The 20,945-nt window shown below is 46.5% G+C and overlaps 1 protein-coding gene across 1 annotated transcript; it reads right to left on the bottom strand.

Moving 5' to 3' along the window:
• Positions 1-17,916: 17,916 nt before the first annotated feature.
• On the bottom strand, positions 17,917-20,118 carry GBX2 (gastrulation brain homeobox 2). Its single transcript, XM_065413723.1, has 2 exons — positions 19,608-20,118; positions 17,917-18,440 (listed from the first exon to the last, which is right to left on the bottom strand). The coding sequence occupies exons 1-2, from the start codon at positions 20,116-20,118 to the stop codon at positions 17,917-17,919; spliced, it is 1,035 nt and encodes a 344-aa protein (XP_065269795.1).
• Positions 20,119-20,945: the final 827 nt, after the last annotated feature.

Here is a 20,945-nt window from a genome sequence, read left to right as displayed (position 1 = left end):
CCCTGTAAGGTACTGAATGCCCTCAATTTCCATTGACATCAGTGCGACTTGGTGGGACTCAATACCTTGCAGATTAAGGTTGTTACCTGGGACATCCCACCTGCCCCTCACCTCACAGCTGTGTTAGCAGCTTCCCTGCTATATATGTAAAAACTAGAATACATCAGGGAAAATGTAAACAAAGAAAGAACCCATCATCATGTGATTTTCATGACTCGTATGTGTAATCTGTGTTGTTCTGTATTTGCATATTCATTATAATACTTTGCCATTCTATATGGTGCCTCCCATCTGATGATCACACATCTTTGCTCTGCTGTGTTGTACATGTTTGTTAGTAAAGTCATCATGCTTCTGTCAATGGAGACTGCACTGAGGAGACACTATGAATGCAGCGTGTGATGAATCCAGACAAAATCTCTCTTACTGATAGCTCTTCAACATTGTGCTGTCACTAGGCCATACATCAAGATTCTGCCAGTGCTGGCAGCCGTCACTAAGGCCTCCCGTGCCCCAGAGCTCTAGGTTGGATGAAGGAGATGGTGTGAGGGAAGAATTTGGAGCCAGGCAGAGAAAATTGAGCAGTGCGTGGGGGTGGGGGGAGGGTGGGGTAAAAAAAAATGGGCCAAAGAAATAGAAATAAAATGCCGTGTTTGCCCTTCTGAATGTGCAAACTTTTGTGACAGTAGTCCTTGATTTCTCAGACTTTGTGGCCCGGAAAGTGGTTGTGTTGCCAAATTGTTCTGGTCAGAAGCAAAGTAGTGTCACTCTACCTTGCCCAATGGGACTGATCTCTTTAGGCTTTGTACTTTCTCCTTTATTTAATGATCCCCAAGATGGATGGTCTCCTGTGACTATTGACAGATGAAGAGGACTTGGGGGCACTGTTCCTGCCCACCCCCCTTGTGAACCGCACCCCCCAAAACAGAAAGCTATCATAACACCAATCTACTGCTCACAGTGCACAGTTCCAACTGGTAATGGCCAGGCTGATTGACTGCAGATTTCCCTGTAACTGAACTTAATTAGCAAGCCATTCAGGTCTGGAGATGGTTCCAATTTATTTATTGGCTGATGGCATCCCACAAATTGGCCTGGCCAGTTAATATCCACAAAGTTGAGGTTTTGTGCCAAGTGAATAAATAAAACCGGATTTACGCATTCAGCCATGCAGTGACTTGAACAGAGCTGGCAAACTCCTCTTAAACCACTGGGAAGCCTTTGCCCTTAGATTTTAAAAAGCGATGGGCTGGAGTGCTGGACAGTAGCTGCAAATCACAAAATCATCTTCCAGTGACAAGGGGTAACAACCAAGGGTAGGGAGGGCCTGGTAAGAAAAATCCCACCACCTCTCTGTGGTCAATTAGAAAAAGAGGTGAATGAACTGTACAGGCTGTGAAGCAACATTCAGAGTCACAAGAATTAGAATTCAAAAACTCACCTACATACCTGTGACATGACCATGTGTTATGACTTATCCTAATGGTGGGGGAAACTGAACAGAGCTAAGGAATTTCTCCGAGTTAGCCTGCTGTAATGGCTGTGTTGCTCAGCTGAATGTGAATGGTCAGTGATGTGGTGTACCTAGTTAGGTAACTGAAAGGAGAAGGTGGCATTCTGTTTTCTGTGTGCCGCACCTTTCAATGTAGAGCAGTCTCTCTGCCAGCTGCAGAGGCAGCCTGAGGAAGTTACCATGATGTTTTTCAGTTCAGAAGCATGACTGAGTTACTGTGCTCTCTTTTGTGGAGACTTTGTATTTGTTCTTTCTTTGGAAGTGGTTTTCCTGATTCAAAAGTAAAAGTCATCTAGCCGGAAAAGGGCTCCTTTTGCTTGGAAAACTTACTACTTAACAACCCTGATGAAATTACTGAGTAGCTTTGTTATGTAGAAGACACTTCAGTCAATAATACCCTTCTTTCCTGATTTCCATCACCTTCTTGTCAACACTCTTAATGGTTACCTACAACAGAGCTTTTTCCTTCATTTGTCCTGTACCCTTTTCAGTTTGTTTACCTTGGATAAAGATGACATGAGAAGTGCTTTTTTTTTCCTTTAAAAAGGAAAGAAGGAAAAATAGCAGCAGATGTGGCATTCTTGATCTCTGGTTTTCCTAGAAGCAGCTGTGACTCTCCCGGGGGATGTGCATTGTTGGTGCTCTCACTGCAATTTAAAAGGCAGGTGGTTTGAATCTTTAAAACACTGGTTTTGTTAACAAATTCTACATCAATGGCTAATTAACATGTTGGGGAAAGGATATCTTTGTTAAACAGTCTGCCTAAAAATCCCTTCCCCTCTCAATTGCTTCAGTGTTCATTGTTTTTGCTCTTATGAGGTCATGTTTTCATTAGATCTCTAGGCACCAGAATCTTTCAGCCCGAAACAGGACCTACATTTCTAATGGAAATAAGAAAAGGAAGAAGAGACTTTCAGGCCGCCTTTAGCCATCATAAAGAAGTAAAAAAGGGCACAGACTTTTTTTTTCCCATTGCACTCACCTTTAAATCTCTTGCTGAACCTGTAAAGTAATCAGCTAAATCAAATCAAAGAAGTGGCTCAGTAGAGTTGTATCTCCTGGTGAAGATATTGTAATGATACCTGATAGCTCATTATTGGGTGTATGACAGAAGCCATTACATTTCACCCAGTTACCCCTGTGTTGAGCCCAGCAACTTGAGTTTAACCAAAGCATGCCTTCTGTTTGGCTAAAGTATATCTTCCTGGAAGTCCTCCCATCCTGATGTCAAGACAGCAAGAGGAGAATCCACCACTTCACTTGATAGTTTGTTCCAATGGTTTATTTCTCATTTTTGTCTGGCTTCAATTTCCAGCCATTGGTTCTGCCCTTATCTACTAGGTTAAAGAGCCCTTTGGCGAGGCAAAACATAGGGTGGGCATGTGGGGGGTCACCTGTCTCCCCCCCTGCCCCAGCAGCCGGTCCAGGCAGGGAACAGAAGGGGCAGGCCCAGAGCCTCTTCTCATGCTGGCCACTGCCTGCGAGAGAGAGCCTGGCTGTGGTGGCAGCAGGCTGCCCCTAACCAGGCTCAGCTTCTGGGTACAGGGGCCAAGCGAGCCTCTCTAGTTTTTCAGCACCTATTTTAAGTCATGGGCACCAGAACGGTATGCAGTATTCCAACCGCTGATACGCTCTCACTCCCCAGTTCAACACCCAGCCAGGAGAGGGCACTGCAAAGTGCCAAGCAAACAAGAGAAAAGATGATTTGAAGAACTTGATGAAGACAGGAAGGAGGAACATAGGTGAGGAGAACACACGGGATGGTGGGATGGAGGTACAGGGGGAGCTGGGGAGGTGTGGGGGGGATCTCAGAGGTGCTGAGGAGTCTTGGGGACATACAGAGGTGGTATGGGGGGCAGAGAAGAGCACTAAGAGGAAGGGTGAAGTGTACTGATAACACAGGAGGGATACATTTTTTGGAGGGTGCTCCTAAATAACACAGTATTGGGTGTATTCTATATGCCTTGCTGGAGAGTGGGGGAGGGAGATAACCAGGGTGAGTGAGAGAGAGAGCCAGGGGAGGGACACGATAGACATCCAGGAAGGAGAGGTTGTAAAGAAGGGGAAGTGAGAGGGAGAGAGGGGAGGGACAGGAAGAGTCTCCAGGGGGATCAAGACATCTCAAGGAGCGAGTGCTAAAGGAGAAGAGACCCCAGGAGGTGAGGCCCAACGTACTGAAAGGCAGGTTGGCCTTGTAATTCAGGCACTGCGCTGGGACTCAGGAGATATGGGCTCAAGTCCTAGCTCGGCCACAGGCTGCCTATGTGACCTTGACTTAATCCCTGCTGCTGACATGCGCCCTTTTGTGCTTCAGTTTCCCCTCGTTAAAATGGGGATTATGCTTTCCTGTCTAGCCGAGGTATCCTGAGCCTCAGCCATTAATGCTGGCCAGGAGCTAGCTACTACAGTGATGCAGGAGAGGGGAGTCATCAAAAAAGTCTCTAATGAAACACTGGCGAGACCCCAGGAGGTGAGGGGGGGGGCATCTGGGGATGAAGATGATGACAGGTTAGGGAGGGAGGATGAAGCTGGGTGTCATACTGGGGTGATTTGTGCAATATAAATACACATGTGGAAGGATGCAGGGAAAGATTTATAGGGCGAAAGGATGGGAAAGAAAAGGTCACTGGCGGGAAAAAGAGGCAGGCAGATAGAAACAGAGAAGCAAAACCCTTAAGCATAGAGGGATCAGAACAAAAAACAGAGGGAGTCTGACTATGTCCATTGTCCTGTTAGGTGCCAGAATGTAACACACGCACTGTGCTTTACCTGACATATCAAGAGACCTCATGGCACAGGATTCTCTAGGACAATGGTGCTTGGAAGGCCATTGTGTCCTGGAAGTTTGTCAGATGTCCTCTCGCTGTGTATGGAAGAGGAGAACCCACTTTGGTCTGATGTGTATATGTTTAATAAGGGTGATTCTGGCTAGTTTTTACATACTCAGGGCATGATTTTGCTGTGCTCTGTGTAACTTCCCAAACATGTGCGGTCTTTCCCAGATGTTGCGCCCCTTTTTAAAGATAGATACTATGTTTTCCCTTCCCCGGTCTTCTGGCACCGCTCCCGTGCTCCAGGAGTTCTCAAAGATAGTAGTAAATAGTTTTGGCATCTAAGGCATCACCATCACATTTCAGAGGGCCAACCCCTGATTTGTGCAGGGGCAGGCCAAGTCCCTCTGAGGGATGGCTTCTGGCAGCTAACTCCTGCAGACTTCACTGCAATAGTTACATTCACACCAGCGAGGGATAGGTAAGAGGCTGACAGAATGGAATGGGCCATGGAGAAAGAAGGGCAGAACACTGGGGAACTGACCAGCCAGAGCAGAGTGCCTATGCATGGGGTTGGGGCATGGGGTGGGATGAAGGGGGAGCACCTGGGAGGGAGGGTGGCTCCTGACCACCAAGGGAATCCCTTGGCCTGCTTAGGGGATAGGAGAAGCCCTGGGCCTGTGGGGGAGGAAGTTGGAACCGCTGGGTGCGGGGAGCCCTGGGCCTATGGGGGAGGAAGGTGGAACCGTTGGGTGCGGGGAGCCCTGGGCCTGTTGGGGAGAGGGAGAAAGATGGAACCGCTGGGTGCGGGGAGCCCTGGGCCTGTTGGGGAGAGGGAGGAAGGTGGAACCGCTGGGTGCGGGGAGCCCTGGGCCTGCGGGGGAGGAAGGTGGAACCGCTGGGTGCGGGGAGCCCTGGGCCTGCGGGGGAGGAAGGTGGAACCGCTGGGTGCAGGGAGCCCTGGGCCAGCAGAAGCCAGCAGTTGTGTACATCAGGCGTCAGAGACCCAACACTGGGAGAGGACTTGCCGCTGAGGACCTGACCAGTGGAGGAGTCAGAATTTACTTCTTCCTCCTCCTCTCCCCTCTTTTTCTGTTTCTTTCTTTCCTTCTCCTTCTCTGAACTCTTAGGCTTGGTCTACACTTAAAAGTTCAGTTGGTAGAGTTACATTGGTCATGGGAGTGAAAAAACTACACCTGCGACTGGCATCGCTATGTTGACCTAAACCTTAGCATAGTCACAGCTAGGTTGATGGAATAATGCTTCCATTGACCTAATTCCCATCATTTTCCATCCTGCATAGATGGAAAAACCCCTTCCATCAATGTAGGCTGGGTCTCCACTACGGGGTTATGCCAGCAGAGTGTAGACACAACTCTAGTCTTCTTCCCCCCTCCCCCACCTTGTTTTTCTTCTTTCTCTGCTCTCCTGCCCGCTTTCTCTGAGGAAAAGCTCTGTAGGGGCCTTATCTAAAGATAATTTAAGTCCGTAGGGGGCAACTTCAATGAATCCTGTTGGAAATGGTTCCACTCACCCACAGCTGCTGAGCCCCAAGCAATCAGCCGAGGTGTCAGTATGTGCTGTGGGGAGGTGGCTGCACAGGTACTTTCACTCTGGAAGGTGGGTATTAGGTTGCTCTTTCAGGTCCTAAATACACTGCCATAAACCAGAATGTCAAACTGGTGCTGTTAGGTCCATTCGGGTGTGAGGTCCTTCCCGAGATTGAGGCTCCACTGTGCTAGCTGCTGTACATGCCCATAGTACGAGACAGTTCCCTCCCCATAGAGTTTGTAGTGTAAATAGACAAAAGGCGAGAGAGTGAACAAGTGCGAAGAGATGACATGACTTGCCCAAACTCCCCCATCAAGTCAATGGCGGAGTTGGAAATAGAACCCAGTTCTTTTGAGTCCCAGTCCTGTGGCCAGTCAGTCTTTGACCTCTGCTAGGACTGCCTACAAGGATAGTTTTCATGATGTGCACTGAGAACACCACAGGTTGTGGAACAGTTGTCATATAGCAAGTAGTGACTCTGTAGGAAAAGCTCTGTCTCCCATCTCCAACCTCCTCAACCACCCAGTGCCACCAACAAATGAAAAATCGAAGAGCCACAGCTACATTTTAACTGAAGAGTTTCCCACACTACAAGCAAGTACAGTGGAAGCAAGTAGAGGTGAGATATTATGAGAACAGAAGAAATTGTAATAGAGATGCAGTAATCGCTTAGTATGTAGAATACATGAATCCTGAGGCGCACTCTAGAATGTATTTACGTTAGACACTGTTACACGGATAAGCAACAGCACACAAAAGAGAGAATTCACCAACAAGGGGTACAAAGTTGGTATAAAGGCTTTACGGTTAGTGAGTAAAAAGGGGGTGAGCATTGTAGAAGGTACGCATGTGGAATGAGAGGCTTGCTAGTATTGCCTTATATTTCATATGTTTTTGCATGCACAAACAGCAACCATACATTTCTGGTGTAACATTAATTTAATTTTAGCTTAAGGAGAGACAATTATAAGAAAGAACAAAAGACATAGAGGTTAAGGCCCAGAGGGACCACCAGAAAGTAAACTCCCCTTGGGTGTGAGTGCATGTCTTCTCTTTGACGGTCTGCATTGATCTCAATAACAATTGGCTGCCAGTCTCTGTGGTCAGAAGAGACCTTGGAGATTTAAAGGTGCGGTGCACAGAAAACAAAAACAGTTATGTAACTGAATACACCACAGTAGCCACCATTCATTATGTGGATAGTGTGTTTGGGTACCACTAAAGCAGTTCTCTGTTGATACTGAGATTGATTCGGTATTAAAAGATCTGCTTTTTCCCCCCTGGTTTCCTCAGCATAACTGTGAAACCTCCTTCTGAATTAAGAGTTATTAGAGGGAGTAATTGGGATCACCTTACTTTACAAATGTTACTTTGCAAAATGAGTCAGGAAGACAGATCCATCTCAACTATTATTCATTAAGGAAAGTCCTTTATAAATCCCAAATTAACAATTTCTCTTAGAGAGACTTGCTATTATCCTTCTTTCGTGGCAACTTATCACAGCTTTGGAAATGTTGAAATATGAAAATAACAGAGGGGAGAAGGGAGAAATATAGCAATGTTAGACCTAGGAGCAGGGCATCTGCTTAAACAAATACCGATGTGTGTTAAAAAAAGACCATTAGCCTGTTGGTGGACTGCAATGTGTTTATCGATAGATAATATTAAACTAGGAATATAATGATGTTCACAAAGCACAAGTATGTTTTTAGCGGTGAAGAGGTTATTTGTAAGTGCTTAGTGCATCATGTCACTGTAGAACTACCAATGGTTTTACAAAGTTCCTTTATATTGTATATTCAGGCCCAGATCCTCAAAGGTAATTCCATTGCTTTCAATGGAAGTTATGCACCTAAATCCCTTTGAAGCAAGGTGAGGATGCACTACATGGGTCTAGGAAGCCATTGTTGCTGGATCCACTAAGTTACTTTGCCAATTGTTGGTAATGTTCCCTATATGTTTATATAGCCTTGTACTTCTGCTGAGCCACCAGGAATGTTTCATAATTTGGTCCTTTACATATACAGTAAAACTATGTTTACCCAGAATCCCTTGGATGCATCAAAGGCATTTGGCTGTATAGCATTTGGAGTAACTGAGTGAGTTATTGGTGAAGAGACACACAGTCTGGGGCTGTTACTAGGACTTGGATGAGAGAGTTTCAGATTAAAAGGGTTCAGATAAACAGGGCTTTGCTGGACTGTATCAGTTCCATTTCCTACAGCAGGAAGGAGGAACCAGCCCATTTTGCTTTAAAAATTTTTTTTCTTCATTGTGATTCTTTTTTCAGGCATAGCTCTCAGACATTCTTGTTTTACTAGGTTGTATTATTGTGTTCTGTGTCACAGCTTTCACAGGCAAAACTCCCACTGACATTCATCTTGACTCAATTGGGAATTTTGCCTGTGTAAGGACTGTGGGAATTGGCCCCATGGAGGATCTGTGACCTCAGCGTTCTAGTGTTTCAAAGTCAAACAATGGGAGGAATCCTGTTTGTCACATGTCACTGATGCCAAACCCATCCGCTTCTCCTTTTGCTGATGAGCTGAATCGGCCAGCGGATAAACAATTATTTAATTTGCATAATTACATCACCATTTTGATATCCCTGTTTTTTGTAATTGTTCCTGTTCTGAGGATATGATGTAGTGAGGCTGTCCCTGAAAATGCTTGCTGGTATGTTGCAGCGGTACATTTTTTCATTATTCTCTTGATCAATTCTAAATGCTTAAAAAGCAGCAGCAGTCATCCAGAAAAGCATATTGGAAAGTACAATAGCAAGCTACGGTGCTGAGGAGTAAAAGCGTGTAAACCTTGGCCACCTATTATCAGGGCCTTCTCACACAAAACAGCATGAAAAGTCATCTTAAAAAAAAATAATTAAAGGAAAAGCCCATATGTGAGGCAACAACCTTCAGCTGATTTTGGAGGAAGTTCATAATAACTCCACTCAGGTGACTGCAGATAAGCCATATTTGTTCATAATGTATGTTTAACTTCTGCATTTATGGGTTTACCAAACAGCAATGTTTCGTTTTTCTCTCTTTTGTCTTGCTGTGGAAAGAGAACAACAACAGACACTCTGAAATGTGTATTTACACCCTTCAGTCAATCTACTCATTGTTTATAACACTAGTCCTAGGAAGTTTATGGGAACCCTCAGTTTGTCTCTTGAAGCGTCTCAGTTACACTGTTTGAGTGTTGAAACTACGCCTATGGAAGTCAAGGGCAAAACTGGCATTACTGCCAATGGGACAAGGCTCAGACCTTTTGGGCCCAGATCCTCAAAGGGATTTGGTACCAAACTCCCATTGATTTCACTAATTCAATCATCCTGATGGATTGATATAAATTTCCCATATTTTTCCTCATGTTTTTAGAATATGCTCTAGCTTTGCTATCATTTTCCCCATTGGAATGTGGGGACTAATTCCAAGCATCCGTTCCTTCACAAATGGTGGTGTGTCCTATCACAAACGAAATGTGACGCTTCCACTAGCAATGGATAATGTCATTCAGTGAGTTTAGGCTGTTTATCCAAAGCTAAAGAAATATCATTAAACGGACACTCATTTGATGCAAATACATTTTGTACTTCTGACATTTCCTGTAGCCAAACAGGGCTGATCCCAAGTCAGTGAGAGCCTTTCCATCTATTTCAGAGGGCTTTGGCTGTGGGTTCGGTTCTCAGCTCTGCCACAGATTGTGTGACCTTGGTTAAGGCACTTAGCCTGTCTCTGCCTCAATTCTCTGTCAGTTAAATGGGGATGATAATGCCTTGTTTCCTTCACACTTTATCTGTCCTAAGATAAGTAAGATAGTAAGAGAATTCTAGCCCCACAGAATTTACAGCCTAGTGCAACATGGCCCTGAGCTGGGTTGCTCTTGTGACACAAACGATAATAATGAGGGCAGATCCTGTTCCCATTTAAATCAGTGGGAGTTTTGTTCCTCATTTTGATGAGAGCAGCACCAGGCCCTTCATCTCTGTCCTCTACTGCTCCTAGTTTCCAAGATAAAAACGACAACGTTTGCAGGGACTGCAGTTACACTTCCAGGGGTCCCGGGAACTATGGGGTGTTTTTTTGGCCCTTTGCTCCTGTGCACCTCCAGAAATGTGCAAAACTCTGTGAATCCTTAACCGGTGCACATGCAGGATCGCTGGGCAAACGCAGTTCTCTGTGTATGGCTATCTCCGGTATACTTGTCCTGATTCACTACAGCGTTACCTGGGGTAACTTAAGACACTTAAGAGACACGTGGCCAGAACTGCCTTAGAATAATCAAAACTCCATGTGAGACCCAACTCGAAAATCAACCTTTTCCTGCTGACGTTTTGGCTAAGATCAGTCCCAGGGGGGTGTGGGTGTGGGTGTAAATCGCCAGAGAAAAGTTAAGTAAGTTTGCAGAGCAAGCTGAAGGGAGGTCACTGCAGATCGATTGGCAGAGTTTAATAGGATCAGGTCAGTGTAATCCTGTTTTATCTATTGTAATTCAGGCAGCCAAGGAGACCCCGAACTAGAGGGGAAGGGGCTTTAAAAAGATCAGCGGTCATACCACAAAGCCAGGGGCTGGTGCCATGACAAAAGCAAGAGAGTGGATGAAGTGGCTTGAAATAAATAGATTAGCGTTCTCTCTATGGCCGAGGCACAGCAGGAAAAAAGAGCAACCGAGGGCCATGCAGACTCGGTTCTCGAATGCCTTTGCATGGCCCTTCCTCTTTTCCCAGGGCCGGGCTGCACTTGTGGGAAGCCTGGTAATTTTCTGAGGGGGGGGGGGGGCGGCGGCAGGATTGTGTCCTTCTGCAACAGACACCAGGAATACATGTACTATTGATTGGGAAAGCAAGCCAGAGAGAACAGAGAATCGTTTAATTAAGGAAGATCAGAGGGAAACCTTCTGAATGGCTGGATCAAAAGGCAAAATGAAAGCATGTGCCTCCCTCCTAAATTCGGTGATGTTTCCACACACACACCCCTTGTTGTTTGCCCCGAGGCTATTGTTATAGGTGCTGGGGTCTGTGCAGGGAGGGAAGGACGTGCAACCATCTCACTGCTTGGTGAGAATCTATCACCCTTATTTATTACACTTCTCCTGCCCTTGAATGATAGCGCCACGTGAGTTTCCTCAGAGCCCAAACACAAATAGCCACTGTCTGCTCAAGAAGCAACTGTCCACCTAGGGGGGAGGAAACCTGCATTCACCATAGCAGCCAAGGATCTAAAACCAATGCAAATCCCAGAGGTGTCTGAGGCTCCAAATGATTTCACAAACTGAAATTCCTGAAGTCCTCGTCTCGGCTGGGGCGAGCGCCGAATCCACGGGTGTTTCTAGGCAGACACTAATAGACATGTGACCTTAATGACTGCAGGATGCACAAGGTAGATCGAAACAAGCAACCACCCAAGCGATACTTTTGCTTTTGTAAACGCACGAGGGTAGGGAAGAGATGCTGCAAACGGTGGCGCGCAGCTGGGAGTCTAGCACCAGATTAAATGAAGAGTGGTAATCTAGGCGTTTGGAAAACAATCGGTTGGCTCCATTGCTGTGTGTGCCGGAGTCATCTGCTCTAGAGTGGGGTGGGGGTGCAGTGCTCGTGGTAAGTACCTGGCCAGCAGTGCGTCCGAATTTACTGGCCTGTCTATTATGCAACAGAGTCTGGATTTAGATTCTGTTTGTGATACCCCCCCCTCCCCTTGTCACATCCGGGGGTGGTTCTGTCTAACACTTTCTCCCAGGGTGGGAAGATGATGCAAGCAAGAGCGGCCCATCACCTATCCAAGGGGTGCGCTGGGACTTGCCCGCCTGCACTACGCAGCTTGACGGTCACAGCTGTACCTTCCGCTAGCGGTGCCTAAGGGGGCCGCTCGGTGACATCTGGCAGATGGCATTCGCCAGTGAGCCCCTGCTCCTCCCCTGCACAGGGCAGCGTCTCTGGCGCCTCGCCCCCCAGCTGCAGGCCATGCAAGCAGCTGTCTCCATGGCCAGGGCTGCTGCCTCTCGAGTTGGCCAGCAGAGGGCGGTGGCGGACGGTGCAGTCTGCAGTGACTTTGTGGGGGCACCTGGGCTTTTGTGGCTTGGAAGTTAAGGTCCCTTAGTCCTGTCCAGGTGTGTCTAGCGGGTTTGAGAAAAGGAGGCTTGTGCCTAAACTACCTGTGTTGAGAGGTGGGAAGGTCAAGAACCCAGTAAGGAAGTTGTGTGCTGGCGTGTAATTAGAGGCCACCCCAGGATGGCTGGGAATTTGGCAAACCACTAGGGCTGGTTCTCCCTGGCCCATGCCAAACTATTGGCTTCGCAACATGGATGCGATCCCCGGGAGGCACCGTGACCTTTAGCAAGAGAGAGCGAGGTGAAAGTCAACACCGATTTGTGTGTGTGTGTTTCGGAACGGGGAAAATAGGCAATCAATTTTTATGATGTAATTTATAATTCATACAGGTTGTCTTCATACATATGGTGTTGCTTTTGTGTGTCAGTGTTTCAGGTACTTTATTACGGTGACAGTGTGATTTGCATTCACGTTCAGTTACCCTGCTCATATTTCTCTTGTTTACACCAGAAGGGCCGAATTATGAAGATTGATCTCGCTGGCGAGGTTTGCTACATCGCAGTATAGAAATATGTAAACGTGGGTCCAGATCTTGCTGTCCGATCACTGTTCGCCGGGCATTTTAAAAATGCGGATATATAGTGTCACCAGTTCTTATTCTTAAATGCAATTCCATGTGTCCTCTCTCTTCATTCCAGTGACTGCTGGTTGGCCAACTTACTCAATCTGCCTGGAGAGCCACAAACTTTCTCTCGAAATATTCCTCACTATAATATTAGCTCAGCCACAGGGGAGGATTTTGGATATTTTCAGGTAGTTTTTTTTTTTAATCGATATAAAGTAATGGTTACACTGAAATAAAATTCATCTTTTTGATTTAAAGGAAATTGATTTCAAACACCTGATTTCGTAGGGGGACAATGATCACTTTGCAAACTGGTCGTTCTCGGGAAAAGGCAGAAGAATGTCAAGCTTGGTTCAGTTTTACTCCTGTTTTGGCCCTTATGTGCCGTGGGTTTCAGGTGCTGCTCTAACCTTTCTGTTTGGCCACCGGCTTAACGACACGATTATTTGCAAACGATCTCTTTCAAATCTCCAACCTATTGCGTTGTCCGTTGAAGGCCAATCGGGTTATTTCCCCCCCCCCCCCCCGTCTGAGAAGACAATCGGCGACCGATAATAGTAAATTAATTGCGAAAGCATAATCTCCCCTCCCACACCACCTTTGCTGGGGTCTGGGATAATAAATTCATCCAGCGTTCCCAATGGAAAGCGAACAGTTCTACTTTTATCTCGATTCTTCAGCACAAAGGGACTTTTGTAAATTGCAGGATGGCTAAGCAATCTGCATCCTTCTGACAGAGATCACTGGCAGACCCCTGGGGCAGTTAAAAAGGTACAATGCTGAGTATTGCCAATCACAGCTGAAATAATTAAACCAATTAAGTCAATACAAACAGAAACAAGATGGAAGAGAGGTCTGACCCTTCGGAGGGGGGGGAGGTGTCTCGACTTCTTAGAACAGATGTGTTTGCCCCAGAGACATATGTGTACTGGTAAATTGCATGCAATATAGGGAATAGCATGATGAGTTTACAATAATACAACATGTAATGATGATCATCAAAGCTATAAAAACACAAGTGGGAAACGCAGTCAATGGGGAACCTAAAGATCGCCACCAAGGAGAGATGGGAGGTCATGTTAATAATAATAAAAAATCCAAACCTGCGGGCTCAAGGACTAAAGAAATAGCTGTGGTGTGTATGCGGGTAGGGGAGTATTAAACCCAAATTGGACACAAGGATTCGAGTCGTAGCAGACCCACCACACAACCCTTCCTGATCACCGGGACAATGTTAGTGCCTTTCCCTTTGAAATGATGTCTCTAAGGGAACACCGGTTAGCCCTTTCTCCTGCTTTCCTGACATCCGTGCAATGAAAGTTGCTAAGTTTAAACACAGTCTGCTTGTCAGTTAAGCACAGCTCTAGCTTGGCAAAAACCAAAGCTAGGCTCTTCTCAGAGCTTTGTTTTAGGTTCGTTGTGTGTGTGTGTGTGGTAGTGGTGGAGAGTATTTTCTACCAAAATAACCCCCCCATATTTTCCTAATGAGATGATTATAAATACCAGGAGTGTGTTTAAAATGAATGAATCGGATCTAATTGAATAGCATTGTACCAAGAAATTAGAGGGATTGTTTGTATGAGCATTAGTGGTAAATTGACTTTTTTGGAAAATTCTTTTATAATAAAGTGTCAAATAAGAGGGCCAGCTGAGCTGCGAATACGATTGGAGAAAACTCCCAACTTTGGGCTGGTGAGCGTGGGCCCCGCTTTCTGTTCTGTGACTGAGGCATTGTAATTATTTGATCTGCAGATGTAACTGGAATTTATTGTAACAACAAATATAGTGATGTCAAACCCCCACCTTGGATTAAAGCAGGCAGCCAAAGGGGAAGCGTATTAATTTCAAACAGCATTACAGGCCAGTGCCTATTAGGACGAGCGATTCTTCAGGCCCCCCCATCAGAATTAATCATTGGGAGTTAATTTGAAGCTCAGACAAGTTGCTGTTAATTTAGTGCAGGGAGGACGGGATGGAATAAAAAACTGAGGTGCTGGCCAAGCCTCCTGGGTCTCATTAATCAGCGAGCTGAGACGGCCTGGCTTGATTACAATTTGCAAAAAAATTCATTAGAGCCTGGGCGATTGACAATTTTTCTCTCTGCCTGTGATCTGACTCATTAGGCAGCCAAATGAAAGCCATGATAGTGGTGATGATGACAGCTATCAACCCCCCTCACTTGTTTATCTTCTTTTCTTCTGTCCCTGTTTCCACTTCAGGGCACCTCAAGCCCTGTATCTCCCTTTCTCTCTCACATATTTTGCAGCTATTTTATTTGGGGGGGGGGGAGGGAAACTTGATTAGTAAGTAACTTTGCTAAGCGTTTGGCAGCTGCTTCCTTTTATTGTATTTACTGTCGCGTGTGTCTCTCCCCTCCCAGCCCCCTTGGCGGAAAAGGGGTGAAGAACAGCTGTTCTTTCCTAAAATGAAACCCTCCCAGCTCTGGAGCGGTGTAACTGACCCCAATCCAAAGCGCTCGCGTCATTCCCGCATTCCTCCCAGCTAAGGACGGCTGGAAAACTTCTTAAGTGACTTGAGCTTCTATTTTCAGGGTCTTCTAAGAAGGGACAAACGGTAGCCCCATAACTGCCTGCGCTTCCCTTTGTAGAATAAAGATTGCACTGTAGTGCTTCTGGCATCGCTTACAAAAATACATAGAGATCATGTTATAGACTGAAAATTTAGGGTTTGTCTTGGGGCTACAGATTTTTATATACCCCATACTTTCTTTTGACTTCTCCAGGGGGTGTAGTTAGCTCCTACATTTCTCTGCTTGACCTGGGTGTGTCAGTAAGTCTGTCTTTGACAACTCTATGGGGACCGCACGTGGGTTTTATATATAGCCTCACATATAGAATCCCCCCACTCAAAATTCCATGCAGACACGCACCAGCCCCTCGCCTAATGAGCACAGGTACATGATAGCAATGACTTTTCTTCTGCACTTGATTCCCCTAAAACAACCCACATCCATGTGATACACCACTCACAGTCATACTTTATTCCTTCAATGCCTCTGTGGCTATAAATTGTCTTCTATGAGGTATGATTCATGTCACAGCCTCTGTATCAATAGATTTTTTTTTAAAGGACCAGTCATTATCTGCTGGTGCCGAAATATTTGGCCTTGTCCTTTCAGTGGCCATGATTCAAATGTAGGCTAGCTATTCATGACCCTCTCCTATCTTTCTCTTTTAATCCTTCTAGGCCGTTTATCAGTCATTATAAATAATATAGTCCGTCGTGCAAAAGGGGGGAAAAATCGATGTTGATCAGGCTACTTACTTGCAATATTTTTAGGGCAGTTTCGAAGGGAAACCACACACAAGATGCTATGTCCTGACAAAGCTTCATTTCCAGGCCGTTCTAATGCAATTTAAACCCCAGCATTTAAAAAAAAATGATGAAGTGCAACTGATATAAATTATGTCAATATTGGTATTGACCTTCTGGAACATTTGATTTACTCACTGAAGCTTAAACTAGAAGTCTCAGCGCTATCTGCATAGCAAATTGCTCCTTGCAGCTCTCCGTAATTGCCCACTTTCACAGCCAGTTAGGAGTTGGCTGCTTTTTTGGTTTGTTTTTAATTTTATTTAGCAAATTCACGCATTTAATTCCTGTCTTTCTAGTTGTAGATCGCCTCTGTCCCTGATACCCACAGTAGATGCGTTATAGGTGAGTTATAGAGACAATGTTTTTGTTTAAATATCTGTGGGAGGAAAGGTAGTATTTTGCGTTCAATGATTGTTAATAATCAAAGTATTTTTGTTAGCAAACAAGCTTTCGGTGAGGGGAGGAGGGAAGTGTACGATCAAATATATGTTTAATAACCAGGCGGGGGGAAACAAGTTCTGGTCTCCTAATCCCACGATCATGTGGAAAAGAAAAAATCCCCATTGCGATGGGTTTATTTTGGCCGAGTTTTTAGCGGAATATTGTCATTTTTGTCATGTCGTTACAGAGTATTGCATTGTGCACATACCAATTAGTGTGGCATCATGACAACTTGCGGGGGGAGCAGGGGGATTTGCTTTTAAATATCACTAAAGACCCTCCACAGTTCTGACAACTTTGCGGGGTTGCAGTTTTTCTTCCTCCCAATCGGACAGATCGGAGGCAGCGAATAGATACTGACTTGGCCCTGTTAATTTCCTAGAGCTTTAATCAGCTACAGCGCGGCAGGTCAGATAACAATACACAGTGAGTCCCACTTGCTACAGTAAACTGCCTGCATCTCTCTCATTGTTTGACACTCCACAGGACTGGAGCAGAAGTAAAATCAGAACAATTCATTTACAGACGTTTCAGTACTGGCTGGTTTTAAAGCTCCAGGTAGTTTGGTGCATGGGTGTGTGTGTTGGATATTTACGGAGAGGGGGCAGATCTGTCTGGTCCTTTTCAATTCAAGGTACCTAGAATTACAGGCAATGGCTACCGGTATTCCCTTCTGGTCAGCTCCCTCCTCGACTAGGCTCTGCAATGCCAGCCTGTTTCTATAACATCCTTTTCAGCAGGGTTTTGTTTACAATTTATTATAGAAGAAATTCGCTTCCATAAACTCAGCCATCAGCTTGGGGGCAAGCTCTGCCTTCCCCCAGAGTTCAACTCTAGCTATTTTGCTAAATGTTTCCTATTGACAATAAACCTCACCTTTAAGAAGTAGAGGACCCAGACCTAAAATGATACTGTCCTAGGAGGGAAAATGCTCCCACTCTCACACAAGAAATTCTGTACAGAAGTCGGTTGGGTTTTTTTTTCTTTTTCGTTTTTGATTTTGTTTATTCACAAGACTGAGTTTCTTTTTAAATTTCATAACTTATCAGGAAAAAGCTACATTGAAATAAATTAAACACAATAGAGAGGATCGTGCTTTGCAAACATGGCTTAGTAGAATATGCAACCAAATCAACAGCAAGCCAGGCAAAATAATAATAATAATAATGAAAATATGTCACCCAAATGTCTGCCACTCAGCCAACCCAAAAAAGGGAAAACAAACGTCTTAGTTTTGTTTCATTTTTACCTTTCAAAATGATAAAAAAAAACCAAAAAAAAAACCCAAAAGATGAGTAATATGAATTGCAGTTTTTTGTTGTGGTTTTCTTCTGGAATGTAAGAATTCATGTTACTGGTTATTTGGTCCCATAAGAGTCAAAACACTGCAGCTGCGATCCAGCACTTTATATACAAAGTAGGACAGTATAATAAATATTTATTATGTCTCTTCAAGGGTTTGATATTCCCGCTCCAAAACAAAAGACAGTTTTAAGCCTCTTATTAATCGATTCTTGCTTTACGTGATATGTCGAAAGGTTCAGATTAAAGTTTGTGTTTGTTTGTTTTTAACCCGATTTCGAAACATTGATCAAAACTTTTGGATGGGGGAAGGGGTAGTGGAAATGTATCAGGGTCTGGCTTGTTCCAGCTGCTGGTGCTGACTTCTGATGGCAAATCTGCTGACATGGACTGGGATGGGTACCACGATCTTGGGGTTTCTGGAGGGTTCTCCTGTCTTCGAGTTGGCATTGCCGGCTTTCACCCTTTTCCACTTGGCTCTTCTGTTCTGGAACCAGATTTTGACCTGCACTTCACTGAGTTTGAGGGCATGAGCGATCTGGGATCTCTCTGTCAGAGACAGGTACTTTTTGCAATGAAATTCCTTTTCCAACTCTAGCAGCTGCTCGCTGGTAAAGGCTGTTCTCCTCCGCCTGTTTTTGCCAGTGGATGTGGTGGTGTTTGAGTTATTTGTGCTCTGGGTGTTTTCTTCTAGTGCGTTGCCAGAGTCCTCTTCTTTATGAGCGGCTTGGCTTGTGATATTGTCATCAGAGCTATAATCTAGATCGCTGTCCATCGAGAAACTTTCCTCTTTGCCTTTAGAGTCGTCTTCCGCTTTGGAATCATCTTTGGCCTGACCCCGGACAGCCCCTACTGAAAGCAAACCAAAGGCATTTCGTTACATTTTGCACGGTTAGCTCTGCAGATGTTTAGCTTCCCAGCACATTTTCCAGCATAAATTTTAGTTCTACTGAATTAAAACCTCCTCGATTTAGGTCTCTGTATTTATATACGGGAGGAAGCTCTATTTGAGTTTGAAGAAAGCCAGCGGGTTTATAGGGAGGAAAGAGAACACCGATCTTGGCAGACACAAAGTAACATTTCGGGACATATAGCAGTTTCCTTCAGACTGAATTTCTCACTGCCCGTTTCAACACTTCTTCACTGGCCGATATTTTCTCATCATTATAGATTTGTTGGAACATCATCCCCCATAGCCTCGCACCAAACCGATTTATGAAATGTTACCTTCTGTCACAACACAAGATTGAAGAGACAGTTCTCTGCATGTACCTACCGCTAGCCATGTATATTTCACTTGCCAATATTTTTGTAACAATGGGAGGAAAAACGGAGGATGGGTCCTTTACCTCTCAAAAAAACGGAGAAAGGGAAACTTAATTTGTTTGGGAAGTGCTTAAAACTTCTCCTCTTTCGATAGCACTGTGAACAGTGGGAAGAAAGTGTTTACACCGAGATTAGTTCTCTTTGGAAAACATCTTTTTCCATGGGAGAATTAAATATTTCAGAGATGAGACTCTTTCCTGCGTGCGATTTTTGTTTAAGCCCGCTTAAAATCAATTGTAAGATCAAACTGGCCTCCTTCAGCACAGGCAGCGCTGTTATAAATAGCGATTAGACAGACGGTAGTAATTACATGTGACATAGATTTTAAGTTTTCGGTTTGATAAGGTTGCGCTTTGCAGTGTTAGATCTCATCCACCTTTGTCGAGTGCATTCCTTTGAAAATAAGGTGGGGGGCTCATCACCTCCCCCAGGATTTGAGTTGGGGGGGGGGAAGAGGGGTTTATTTCCTAGCCAAAAAATATCTGGAGATCACCTTTCCCAATGGAATGGAATTGCTACATTTGTGAAATTTACATGGTTATGGTATGGATGGGGACACACCAAACAAAATCTGTCTTTATCGCCTGACAATCACCCTTCCTCCCACCCTGGCTCCGCTGAAAGGGGGCGAAGGAAAGGGAGGAAGAAACTTGCTGTAACTGCGCGCACAGAACAAGGCGTGTAGCCACTCACCCAGGGAAGCCTGCACGGCTTCTGCGGCGGCGAATGACAGCAGGGAGCTCTCCTTGCTCAGGAAGGATTTCCCCTCTTCGGTCTCCTGCTGGATCCCTTCGCCTTTGTCGAAGTTGCCCTGGAGAGCTTGGGGGGCAAACTTCCGGGCCGCCTCCTGGTGCTGCGGGGAAGCGGAGAAGCTGCTGGGCAGCGTGGCCATGAGCGTGGAGGTGAGAGCCATCCCTTGGGCCAGGCTGGAGCAGAAGCCGGTGGGCAGGCTGGGGATTTGGTGGTGGGGGTGAGAGGGCGGCAGGGCCGGCTGCAGCGAGGCTTGCGGGAGGGTCGGAGGGGGTGGGGGCGGCGGCGGCAAGACCACCGGCCGGTAGGGCATGAACATGGGGTAGCCGGTGTAGACGAAGTGGCCCGGGCTGGGCTGGGGAGGGCTGCCGATGAGGGAGTCTATGCTGAAGGCCGTGCTGCTTCCCAAGGGGCGCTGCATCATCATGAGGGAGGGCTGGAAAGCTGCACTCATATAGCTGCTGGGGACCGGAGCCGGCGGAGCAGAAAGGCAGGAGCAGGCGGCCAGTCCCGCGGCGCGCAGCCAGAGCCAGGCAGATCCAGGAGGCGCCTCGCAGCCCGCGCGGGTTGGGGGCGGCGGCGCTGGCTTGGGGGGTGCAGGGCAGAGCAGGAGTCAGGCCAGGGTGAGCGCCGGGTCCGCTCCGGTGCTGCTGGGGGGCATCGGGGGCATCCCCTCGCCGGCGCCTGGGGCCCCGCTGGGCGGTGAGCGAAACGCTGCTGCTGCCGCTGCCGCACGGGCCGGGTGCCTGGGTCGGAGCGCGCGGGGCTCTCTCCGGGCGCCGCCAGCACCTTTAAATTGCGCTCGCCGCTTCTCATTCACATTTTGCCAGCTTCCGAACCTTGCCCCGCCTCACGTGGGCGCCCGCCTGGCTGCCCATTGGCCGGCGGCGGGGGAGGGGGCGGGGCGGGAGCTGGCCTTGGCCCCGCCTCCCCTCCCGAGCTGGGCTCTGGGCAGCAGCAGAAGGGGCGGGGTGGGGTCAGGGAGGCTGCGGGCGAGGGGACCGGCCGGGCTAACTTGTGAAAAGCCATTAACACTGCCCGGGGGCCACCCTGCGCCCGCCCCTTCCCGTGCAGCAGCCTCGGGGGGACGGGGGCGCTGCTCGGCGTGTGCAAACAGAAATCCCCCTTTCCCCCTCCGCAGGCTGGAGCTGGGGGTTGAGTCTGTGTGTATTTCACAGGGGCTGGGATAACTCCCGGATGGTTGGCACGGTGGGATTCCCTCCTCCCCCTTCTTCAGTTTGTTTCCTTTTTCGCGGTGAACAGAATTAAAAAAAAAAATCT

Source organism: Emys orbicularis, chromosome 11 (genome assembly GCF_028017835.1).
Source record: "Emys orbicularis isolate rEmyOrb1 chromosome 11, rEmyOrb1.hap1, whole genome shotgun sequence".
NCBI lineage: Eukaryota > Metazoa > Chordata > Testudines > Emydidae > Emys > Emys orbicularis.
This window is presented reverse-complemented; position numbering and strand designations above follow the sequence as displayed.

Excerpts from the sequence above, each read along its gene's own strand:
- GBX2 (XM_065413723.1), bottom strand. The coding sequence starts at position 20,118 with ATGAGTGCAGCTTTCCAGCCCTCCCTCATGATGATGCAGCGCCCCTTG. Across the intron at positions 18,441-19,607 it reads AGCCGTGCAGGCTTCCCTGG|TAGGGGCTGTCCGGGGTCAG; the intron begins GTGAGTGGCTAC and ends GTTTGCTTTCAG.